The sequence below is a fragment of the Vigna radiata genome, chromosome 3 (assembly GCF_000741045.1).
Source record: "Vigna radiata var. radiata cultivar VC1973A chromosome 3, Vradiata_ver6, whole genome shotgun sequence".
In the NCBI taxonomy this organism is placed as follows: Eukaryota; Viridiplantae; Streptophyta; class Magnoliopsida; order Fabales; family Fabaceae; genus Vigna; species Vigna radiata.
In genome coordinates this window covers 9,461,650-9,474,294 of record NC_028353.1, presented here as the reverse complement: position 1 = coordinate 9,474,294, position 12,645 = coordinate 9,461,650, and the positions used below count along the sequence as shown (strand labels likewise).

The window sequence follows — 12,645 nt, the reverse complement described above, 5'->3', positions numbered from 1 at the left end:
AACCATTTCTTTCATTAAATCTCAAGAGTAATAAAAAGACTTAAATGAAGAATAATAAATTATTTGCAAGTAATTTAGAAAGAGTGTTATGGATCGTGGTATTTAGATACGAGACAATACGTCACTTTTAACATATTTATATGAAAAATTTATTTAAGTTAATTTTTCAATTTTTCATTGTCCAAATAAAATATTTTTCATATTATATATATATATATATATATATATATATATATATATATATATATATTATAAGTGTTTGATTAATTATACTTAATCATAATAAAAGTCGTCTTTTATATCTTCATGACTTCAACAATAGAGAAGTTGTCTTGTGCTTCAACTACTTCAACTACTTCAACCACGTACAGAAAAAATTGTTAAAAATGGTGATAACTTTTTTAAATGATGTCGTCTGAACGAGACATAAATTAATCCTAAAGATTATTCTTTAAAAACCAATTCGAAAACATAATATCTAAAATAAATTAATTGAGATTAGTGAAAAAATCTTATTTTAAAGTAAAATAAAATTCACAATTTTATAAATATTCTACTGAAATTAACACATTTTTGGTCATATATTCAAAACAACCTAACGATTCTTCAATAAAGAAATGAAGGGAGTTGTATATTACTAATAAACTTTTGGAGTGAAATAAATAATACAGTTAACAATGAAAAACAAATACAACATATTGAGTAAACAGTATAATTTAAAGGTGGTCCTATAATGGAGCAAATCGAATAAAGTCAAAAGTGTATGTTTCTGTGTATATATATTAATATTAATGAACGATCTAAAACAAGACCGAATAACATTTTTTTTTTCTGAAAATAATTAGATAAACTAAAAAAAATGAATTATTAATATATATATAGAGAGAGAGACACAGATATAAACTGCTTAAACTTTGAGTTGAGGCAGAAGGATGCTCACACCTTAATGCATTCTTCTTCAATCTTCTTTACTACTTTGCCTTGAATGTTGGGTTTGAGTTTATCTCTTTCTTTCATGCTCTGCTCCACCGCTTCATCGCGTGGCACCGTTCTTCACGCGTTGTCTTCTTCTTCTTCCTTCGGATCCTCCAAAACTGTGTGGTACTATCGCTGCCTGGGCCTCGACCCTTGAAAAGCAGCGAGCTTTGGGGCCATTTTTCATCTGGGTGGGTACCAAATTTGAAGGAAGAAGAACGTGTGGTACGATGAAGAGTGGTTTTGAGAAGATGGTGTTGCAGAAGAACAAGAAAAAGGGAAGGTACGAGGATGAGACAAAGAGGAAGAGTACTAGGTTTCTGGTGACAATTAACATAATGGGGAGTGCGGGGCCCATAAGGTTTGTGGTGAACGAGAAAGAGGTTGTTTCTGGGGTGATTGAAACTGCTCTCAAATCCTATGCTCGTGAAGGGAGGCTTCCTGTTCTGGGATTTGATGCCACCAATTTCTTTCTTTACTGTGCAAATGCTGGCTTTGATGGTATACTTCCTTCTCTTCTCTTCTCCAATCCTTTTTCAAATTCCACAAACTTAAAAGCTGTTCTTGATGTTCTTTTTTCAACGACTTTTAGTTGCTTTTGGATGCTATTCACACTACGTTTCATTTTAGTTTTTGCACTTAACAACATTCACTTTCAATTCTGATATGGATCATATATTTTCAATTACGTACATGATTTTAATTCTTTTAGTTACTCTGATAAGGGTTAAAACAATTAAATTTAAAGATAAAGCTTCAATTCTTCTTGAAAGAAATTTAAAGAATTGAATCTAAATTTTTATTTTCAAAAAATGTTTTTTTATGAGTTTTGTAAGTTGTTTTTGACGTTATTCTACTGTGAGGTGAAGTCAATTTGTTTTCTGATATATATAATAAGAGGTGCAACTCTCATTCTAATTGAAAAATAATATTGAAAACAACTACTGAGTTTTGTCGTTTTGAAATTTAGTATTCCCAATTTCATTTGGTGCATGAATTTGTACTAGTATTTGTCTTTTTGTTAGCTTATTCTCTAGGCAATATGCGAGTTATATCAGAAAGACCATTTCTAATGAAGTATATGTGAATGACATTTGCTTGCATTCGATAATCTATTCCCTCTAATGATGTTTTCATGCCCCTCTTGCAAATTGTCGTTTGTTCTTTTTTCGCCGGAGAAGGTTTCATAATTTAATAATTAAAATCAATAAATGAAATCATCCAATCAATTGTCATATTCTTATAATTGAAAACGTTTAAATTCATATCTAAATCTATCATTATTGTACGATGGACAGCATTATTTTTTAATTAGTAACTACATGACATCACATGACACGTTTCATTCAAACAATGTATCGATAGAACAGTGCAAGATATTATAAAGTTTGGTGAAATGATTATTACAATGATTTATAAGCTAAAAGGGTTGTTGTTGTTTGGTGTAACTTGTTTGATACATAGCCGTGAGTCCATTGGAAGCGATAGGATCTTTTGGAGTGAGGAACTTTGTGCTGTGCAAAAAGCAGGTTTACTCATCGAAAACAGTTCCACAATCTGAGCTCGTATCTCAAAAGAGCAGTGGTGGATGGAAGGCATGGTTAAATAAATCATTAGGTTTAAAGATCCTAAGCCATTAAGATAATAATAACGTTTACATGTGAAAACGTTATAAGTTTCGATTATGTACTGTGCTTTAGCTACAACGTATAACGTTCATGTTTTGTTGTACAATCTATTGGAAGCAACTTAATATTGAATAATGTATGTTATTATTGGCTTCTTCATTCTTGGCAAGTTTATACCATTATTGATGGTTTCTTTTCATTCAACGTGTACCTGCTTATTTCTGCTACAAAATGGGATTGTAGGAATTCAAGGAAGCCTGTATTTTGGGTTTAAGCAAATGTGATTAGATTTCTTTGCAAATATTACTAGTAGGTAATAAGAAATAAGCGACAGCAAATTGCGAATAAGGTTAAAGATTGAAATTGAAATTTGAATAGAATTACTGGAGAGAGTTGTTCTTCAATCTTTACAAGTAATACTTTTTTTTCAATTTACCTGTGTGAGATAAAATCTGATACTTTTCTTTATATATAACCTTAAAATAATATTTTATTTATAAATAACTCTTGTAAGCCATTTTCGTTGAAAATATTTCAAATAATAATTTTCTTTAATTTTAGCCACATCAAATTGTTCTTTATTCACAAAGTTTAATGATATTTTAGGAATGATAAATGAATTTGTTTGTATAAGTAAAATTCCATATTAATTAAATATGATTGAGAGTATTGATTTTAAATTAACTATAAGGATGATAACGAGTATCTACATATCTATTTCTCTTTTATCTCTATTTTAATTTATTAAAACAGATTTGGTCATTTTTATTCTTTTACAAATATGTGACTTTTAATGAATTATTATTTGATACTCATTTTTCATATTTATATAATTATAATTTCCTTACAAGTTATTTGAAATTAGAAAAAAAAGTGAATTTTTTTATATTATTTCTTTATTGTGTCTTTTATATTTTGTAAAAAGTTAATTAATATTTGAAACACTAAACGAAAACGAAAGAAGGTAATACTCATAAGATATCATAAAGAAGAAGGTAATACTCTTTTTTAGTTATATTTGAAATTTTTACCACTAATATTCAGTTACTTTTTATTATTTTTCTTTTTATATATTAACTTAATCAATTTACATTATATTATTAATTTATAATATAGTACAAATATATAAAAGAATGCGAACAATTAAACGTAACAAGCGTTTGTCACCCTTATGTTTATGCTAATAATAATAATAACATATTATATATTTTTTCTTTTTTCTTTTTAATATTATCAATTATTATTATTCACATAATATAAAAGTAATATGTTTTATATTTTTATTGAGAATTAGTAATAAGTAAAATTCACCTTAAATTTTATTTGAATTAAAAGTTAGAGTTTTTTTTTCTACTTTAACTTAATTTCTAATTCAAAACAAAAAGGACATCATAAATTTCAAAGATCAAGATCTTTAGAAGATAAATGTTCTTTTCCATTTCAAAACCAATAACAATACGATATATATAAAAAGCGATAAATGTCAATTTTTTTTTTTTTTGTAATGGTTAAACATAAAAATAATTATATCATATTTTAAATATCAAAATTAAGAGGTAAATAAAAAGGTGGTGCACGAAAAGTAGTAAGTACAGAAATGTTAAATGCATATAGAATCTAAATTAAACATTCGCTCGCTAATAAAGTGTCTTATGAAATAAAATATAAAAAGAAGTTAGTTATGAATAATTTAATTCAACAAAAAAAGTTATTATTACACTATCATAATATATATATATATATATATATATATATATATATATATATATATATATATATATATATATATATTGTTGTCAAAATAGGTTGTAATAAGTCAATTCAGTCTACTATAGATCGGATTGGATTAAAAAAAATTAAAATTTCGATACGAGTCATTTTTGAATTCGATTCACTTAATTACTATCTTGCGTTTTAATATTATTAGTTAACACTCTTTTTTATTATATTATAGATGAGATAAATAAGAAAATGTTTCAAGAGAATAAAATATTGTAGATTTATCATTTCAAGACTCCGATCTAATAAATGGATAATTGAGCAAAAAACCACCGATGTTAGATAATTATTTATTTTACTTCTTGTGTTTGATTTTGGAATGTATTTAGAATTTAAGATGATATTGGATTATATTGTATTTTTATTTAAATTTTGAATTGTGTGTAAAGTTTAACATCATTTTAGACTTAAGTTTACTTAAATTTGAATTAGAAAAGTAATGTTTTTTTTTGGAATTAAAAAAAACACATGTAATTATGTGAGTCACTGGGTAAGCCCATTTAATCTACCAACCTGTAATGGATCAAATCGAGTTCAAAATTTTTTAGCTCGCTAATAAGTAGTCAGATTGAGTTGACTGACTAAGTAACTAACTAGTAGTGGGTCAAACTGAGTCGAGCTAAGTGATTCATTTTGATAGCATTATATATATTAATTCTACTTAATAATTATACTTAAACCAATACTACTAATGTCTAGTTTCAGTTCCACCTATAAGGTCATATACTTACATCATAATAAGTATCCTAATAAAAAGAGAACAATACAAACTACTATAAAATAAATAGTAAGATAATGATAATTTTGAACATCCCTATGTCATAGAGTATATATGATGTACATTATATTATAATCAACTTAAGTATGTAAACAAATTCACAAGCAACATGTTTTAAAGACTAAAAATTCATGTACTTGTCCCATAATAAATTACGGTAAAATGTCATGACCGGTCCTGGTTCCTCACTCTCATGATAGGATAAGTTTACTTATAGCCTCGTTAAAAATGAGTAATTAATTCCAGGTCCCACTATAGGAAACTCATTCCCTCTCACCACCTATATTTCATCATTTATAGACGTTTATGAGCCTAGTAGAGTTGGGATAATTTCACAATGAATACCCTTAATTAATGCACAACACTATAATAACTATTAAAGCATTCCTCCTTAGAATGAGATCATTATACAATAATCCAAAATCAATCCATCTCATTACTTTATCTTGATCTCACCTTAAAACTATTAACACTTTCCCAGTATCATAATTCACAATAAATTCTTCACATTTCATTGCACAAATCAACTCTCAATTTAACATACTTTCTCAATGAGTTCACTTACTCGTCCAACGAGCTTTCCCTGGAAGACTACTTGCATAATGAATAAACGTTTTGTCCAACAAGTCAAGAACTAGAACAAAATACAAAATAATTCACCCAGTGACCTCTCCTCTCCTAACTCTGTCAAACTCGAGCTTAACTTTCATTTAGCGAAAGTTTGCTCGACTAGCAAGTAGACCTCCACTGGCCCTTTGTCAAACTCAAATTTAACACTTACTCATCGAAGAATGTTCTCCTCCAACGAGTTTGTATAAGACAAACACTATTCTACATAATCAGTGGTAGTCTTAAATCAAATGGAAGTTTTCCTTCTTTAAACAGGTTAGAAACAAAAAAAGTTTGATAACAATAACCCATTTCATTTATAGATATGATTCTAAACTTTAATCCCAATTTCACGTCATCAAGCTTCCATAATTTAATACAATTTCACACAATTAACAAATTTTTATCCAATTCAATTGAGATCAACAAGAATAATATAGTAATTCAATAATCAATCTACATCGTACCAAACAATCAAATCAAACAAATGTACAAAGATTAAAAATAGCTTCTCTTATCTTGATTAAACAACCATTTTTTCTCTCCAACGCTCCTTAAAACTCTTTCTAACACAAGATTACCCAACTAAACAAATAAAACATCAATTAAAAATATAAACATATCACCACAATCATAAAACAATAGATATTCATTTTGAGCATATTTAAGTCACATGTATTACAAAAGTGTTTACATGGAACTCAAAAAGCAAAACAATCTCAAAAAGAATAAAAAGTGAACTTTTAGTCTTCTTTCTTATTGGGGGAAGTGTAAAATTATTTACTAGAAATACTTTTATAATTTTTTTTTAAAAGAATGAATATTGGGGTTAAAAATATAAAATAAAGGTAGAGAGAAAATTTAGAAAAAAAAATCTACATAAACGATGATTTTTATAAAATTAATTTAAGTTAATATCTATTAACAGTTATAACATTTGATTATTAAAATATCTTAGTATTATATTTTAAAAATTAAAGAGAAATTCAATAAAAATAAAATAAAATTACCCATGATTCTAAAACATTGTTATATTAAACATTTACACATATCAATTGTTGGCGACTTTCATTTGTTGAACTTTAATTTGGGTGTTTCACCATCTACTTTCAAGCATTTCACTCTGCATCTCTAATTTTCTAAAATACCTTTAATTAATGTGGTTATTTGTTAATTTTTTGTCCATTGAAAATTTATGTGCTCATTGACTACACCTCTTTTTTCCTTCTATTAGGAAACATGCATTCAGGTACCCTACACCCCTCCACCTCTTACACTCCATTTCATTTTTATTAACATGCCCTACATTCCAGCACTCCATTTGAATTTTAAGTCTCATAGTTTTTTTCCTCTTGAATATTTTTCTTTGTAGCTCATATGAATGTGTTGGTAATCTTTAAATAAATAAATCAATTATTGAAATATATCAATTTAATTAAAATAAAATTCAAAAATAAAATAATCGAAAATTTCAAATAAATTATTAACTAATTAATATAATTAATTAATTAAAACCACCCAAAATAACTTTAAAAAAAATTAAAGAAAACAGTAAATGGCAACTAATTCCTTAATATATTAAAGATGAAGTGCCATTTAAGGAATTAGTTGCCATTGGAATAGTAGTGTTGCGTAATAGTTTCTTCGTTTTTTGGTTTGGGCCGAAGGATGGGATGTGAGATTCTTTCATAAGCCCAATAACATTTGCCGCATGTTGGGGTTGGATATGCTCTATAACGTTCTTGGGTCACCTACGGTTAATTTAGGCCCATGATTTTATCAGTCTCTCTCAGTCTTGTACTTCTTCTCCTTCCCTTTCCACATTTCTCCACCTATCTCTTTCTCCTTTTTCCTTTTCTTAATTTTATTATATGGCCAATATAATGAAAACAAACTTGTGTTGTATAAAAAATTTAACTTATTTTTTTTACTTCCTTAAATTCACTCTCTAATCCACACATCCATCAAGATTTTGAATTAAAAATAACATTAACCTTTTATATGAGTTTAATTAAAACATATTTTTTTTGGATAATCCGTTAAAAGAGTAGTGAAAGTGATTTTGGTGATGAAATTGAAAAATAAAAAAGAGTTTAGAAAAAAGATAGGTGAGTAAGTGGGAGGTGGTCCTGTTCTTTAGACTTGAACACAGTGCATTTATTATGAAAACAACTATTCTACGACACACATGGAGGGTATAAAAGAACAGAGCATCAATAACTTATTACCAAACAACTTTTTCCTTCAAGTGAAAATATCAGCATCTTTTCAATTTCTTTTTCCGTCCAAAATAATTGCTAAATCTCATATACATTAACTCAGTTTAGTTCAACACCTTCAAAACTATATGTAAATCCAATACATACAATTAATTGTCACATCAACTTATCCCAAAAACATGTACTTCCTCAGATTTTGAAGAGAAAAAGAAAAATGTTTAGTTGGGAAAGCTAATATTAAATTAGTGATGATTGTGATAAAAGGTAAAGAAACAGCAAAGGTTCGTAGAATAGGAATATAGAATAATTAAAAAAAAAAAAAAAAGTACAAAATGGGCATCCAAAGGATAGAAGGTCAAATCAAGAATTTGAAATGGAAGGGTCAGCTTTTGACACTTATATCAAACTATATCTTTTAAACTATTCTTAATTCATGGGATTCCTCGATGCAGATATCGTAACCCATAGCCAACGCTAATTTCATATTCTATTCACCATCAGCTCAAATGCAACCATCACCAATATATTTTATTTATTACTTTCTTTTCATTCCATACAAATCAACCAAAACTTTATTATTAAATAACACATGTAATTATCTGTTATATTATTTTTCACAAAATCTATTTTTTATAATTTAATATAATTATATTCCTATTTTAGCTAGTAACACACATTTACCTATTTATCTAACTATAACCAAATGTTGTATTATTCAGAAGAGTCAATATGTAATTCTTTTATTCATTCATATACCATTTTTCAAATGTCAATTTAAATAGATTAGCGTTTATATGATTTTACATCTGATAATTATAAATTTTGTTTTTTAATAAATATTTTTAAATGTATATTTTATTTATTGAAAATTATTAAATATAAGTTTAAAATATTTATAGTATAACGTAAATTTTTATTATTTAAAAATTAGTTAGGAGTAAAACTTAAAAAGAATAAAAGTAAAAAAAAAAATAGATAATTTTAAAAGACACTCAATTATTTTAATATTAAATTATTTAAATATAAACAATTTCATTATAAATAACTTTCATTTTTTTAAAATACATAATTTTTTTAAAACCCACTTTTGTAGAGTTATTTGACATTTTTCTAAGAATTTTCATACCATGTTCATCTGTTTGAAGATAAAAGATCGCTGAAATAATTTGTCAAATATTTATGTCTCATAAATAATCTAGGTTAAATATATTTTTAGTCCCTATACTTTGGGGTGATTTTGGTTTTAGTCCCTCTTTCAAACTAAGGTACAATTTAGTCATTCAACTTTAGAAAACTCTGGTTTTAGTCCTTTTTACCAAATTTGTTTAACTTTATTTGTTGTTTCAAACGCGTTTTTCAGTTAACATTGAAACAAAAATGTGTCAAACAGTGTAAACAATCCAAATGCTATAATGAAACGTGCTTAAAATAGCAAATAAAGTTAAAAAAATTTGGTAAAAAGGACTAAAACCAGAATTTTCTAAAGTTAAAGGACTAAATTGTACTTTAGTTTAAAAGAGGGACTAAAACCAAAATCGTCCCAAAATATAGGGACTAAAAACATATTTAACCCAATAATCTATAAATAAAAACATAAGTAATAAAAGTATACCGGTTAGATATCTTTGTTACATATATAAATACTCAACCCAAATATTATAACTCAAAATTAATTATAACTCAAAACTAATTTTTCTGTCCAGAACTGGCACAATTTTTTTTATAGACAACATTACAAACTCTTCTAGTACAATTGTTAGCAAGAATTATAAATCATTTAATGATACACACCTATCCAGATCTCTTGTACATCCAATAAAATTAATGAATTGTGATAACAACTATAAAAGTGACTCTTTGTTTTTATAGTGTTTTTTTTTGTTGTTTTCTTCTTCATATTATTCCATGTAAGATTTTGATGAATATTTATTTGAAAACCAACAATCATATGCCAACCCATTGTTACTTGTGCGCTTAATAAGCAAGACAACATTACTGAGCAATATTTTCATGGCTTAGGCATATGCAACCTCTTAATGTTCAATAAAAACATATATCAAAAAAACATATTTTTCTCATCAATTAATTTATCCTTAGATTTTTTTTTCACCTACTACATTATTTTCCCCAATGTAAGATCATGATCATCCTTACGAAATAGCAATGCAAACCACATAAAGAAAACTAATAATTATCTTTTTTTATAAATTAAAGTAAAGATAATTCATATACAACTCTATAATATATACGTTTATCTTATTTAATCTCGTTAATTTTATAAAAGTTACTACATTGTCTAATAAAGCTTCAAACTCCAAAAGATTTAAAATAATAGGAGAAGAATTATGAAAATTTGTTAACGAAATTAAGATTTGAAAATAAAAGTTTATTTAAGTATAAGGATTTTTTTATTGGAGTGTGTGAATTATAAAAAAGTAAAATTTATAAAAGTGAAGGAAAAAGAAGATGTAATATTATTGGGGTTTGGTTTGTTGAGTCGTAAATTAATGGTTAAAAAGGAAGATGGAAAAGTTTAGTGGGTGGTGGAGGAGCTTGAAAGCAAAAGGGTTTAGTTATTGTTTGCTTTTTGAGTGGAAGAGAGGAGAATATGAGTGATTTACTGGTACTCATAGGAAAAGGGTTGGAAAAGGGTGTTGTGCACTTGAAAGTGGGGGATGCAAATAAACCTTTTTCATGCTTCGAGGGCCCTCATGTTTTTTCCATTTCAATAACCCTACACCATCAAATTTCTTTCCTCCCACTTATCTTCAAACCGTACTACAAATTAACATCAATTTATATAAGAAAAGATGATCGGTTTTTAAGGTTTTAGATGCGTGGTCGAAATGTAATGAATTGAAGATTTTGAGAATAAAATCTTGCGTTGCTTGTGACAAGGTAATATATTGTTGATATATATTATTATTAAGGGCATCCAGCAGTGGTTTTATTTTGGCTTAGCTTAGAATGGGAAAGGGAGTTGACAAAGATTGCATTGTATCATTAATGTTGATTGGGATGCATGCTCCTTTAATATAGTTTTTTTCCCTTTACTAGGTTGTTACTTTCTATATATCCCCATAAACACAAGTACAATTATCACATACAACCAATAAAGGGTACTCATTTAGAGGAACAAAACAAAATCATAGAAAAACCTACTAAACACACACTACATCATGCTTTTCTTTCTAGTTTTAACACATTCCTCAAGGCACAAGTTTCAAGTATTCCAACATTGCTCTTAAGGCATAATATTATCATTCTCTTTGACAATATTTCTAGTTAACGTAAAGTCTTCGTGGCATTAAACGTTTTATTAAATATATTTATCGAAATACAAGAGAAGTTTGGTTTAAACTTTAAAGCTTTATTAGATTAGGTGTCCTCTAGCTAGATGTAAAAGTTAAGTGTGATTAAATAATATAGACTATAGGATAAACATCGACCAACCTTCCCTCTTCTTAATGTCAATCACTATCAATACCCTTCCTTCATGGCAACAACTCTCACTTCTCTTACACACAAATTAAATGATTATGACAGAGATAAACAAAAATAGCTAAAGAAGATGTGCCATAATCAAAATTATGAGAGTGTAGGTGGTATGTTCTTTCAATCTTTCATAAACCAAACATTTTTTCTTTTTACTTTTACAAAAGCTACAACAACGACAGCTTCGAGTGGTGTTCAAATCTCTCATTTCATTGAACCACCACCATCACCTTACTTCTGCATAATACTAATAATTATCTCGCAAAAAAAGTACTTACGTCATAAACCCACGCTCGTCAACTTTTATCTATTCAAATCTCATTAACTAAACCCAAAATTCAAGGAAATTAGGTATACACCACTTCAACTAATTATCCATCACTTCCCTCTCATTATTTTCATCATATCACTCAATTTACCAAATGTTTAAAAAGTAAAATTTTGTATTACTGTAACAAATAACGATTCATTGTTACATTAAATTATTAGCCTCCATGTTTAATTAACTTTTCTCTCCGACTGTACCTTTTTCACACAAAGGTAAATTGAGATGTCAATTTCCAATCAATGGTACCTACTGTTCGCTATCATACTGTGCCCTCCCCTGCACTTTGCTAATTTTTCTTTCACTTTCCTTCAATTCTACCAAATATATATTTTGCAATATCAAATTCATCCTTCTTCTGATTTTATTATATGATAATAATTTGTTCGTCACAATCAAATTGTGGTTAGGCTTATGTTGGGTCAAACTATTTTCTAGGTATAAATTATTTTTTCAAAAAAAAATCAAGTTCTTCACTGTTAAAAATTCAAACTTTTATGAAATCATGATAACGCACGATTTCCTGCATAAAAGCTTACGTCTTGTTAAGCTTTTATGTAAGCCAAATTTATTATTAAATCAGCTAATTGACTAATAAGTCAATTTGAAAAAACTTAACACAATATAAACAATAAGATATGAGAAGTAAAATAACTTATATGTAAGGAACAAATAGTATGTTACTCTATATACGAGTTGCACATATGATTTCTTCTAACATTTTATATGTCGTATATGACTTTTTACGATTATTTCATAATAAATATCTAAAGATACCATAGATTGTCGAATATATCTGACTGATTACGCGAGATAACTATTTTACTACTAAAAGTT

At 27.2% G+C, this 12,645-nt stretch overlaps 1 protein-coding gene across 1 annotated transcript; it reads left to right on the top strand.

Annotated features, from left to right (window-relative positions):
- Positions 1-906: 906 nt before the first annotated feature.
- Positions 907-2,762, top strand: LOC106757255 (uncharacterized protein At4g22758). Its single transcript, XM_014639886.2, has 2 exons — positions 907-1,476; positions 2,440-2,762. The coding sequence occupies exons 1-2, from the start codon at positions 1,206-1,208 to the stop codon at positions 2,613-2,615; spliced, it is 447 nt and encodes a 148-aa protein (XP_014495372.1). The 5' UTR covers positions 907-1,205; the 3' UTR covers positions 2,616-2,762.
- The last annotated feature ends 9,883 nt before the right edge of the window (positions 2,763-12,645 follow it).

Excerpts from the sequence above, each read along its gene's own strand:
- LOC106757255 (XM_014639886.2), top strand. The coding sequence starts at position 1,206 with ATGAAGAGTGGTTTTGAGAAGATGGTGTTGCAGAAGAACAAGAAAAAG. Across the intron at positions 1,477-2,439 it reads TGCAAATGCTGGCTTTGATG|CCGTGAGTCCATTGGAAGCG; the intron begins GTATACTTCCTT and ends TTTGATACATAG.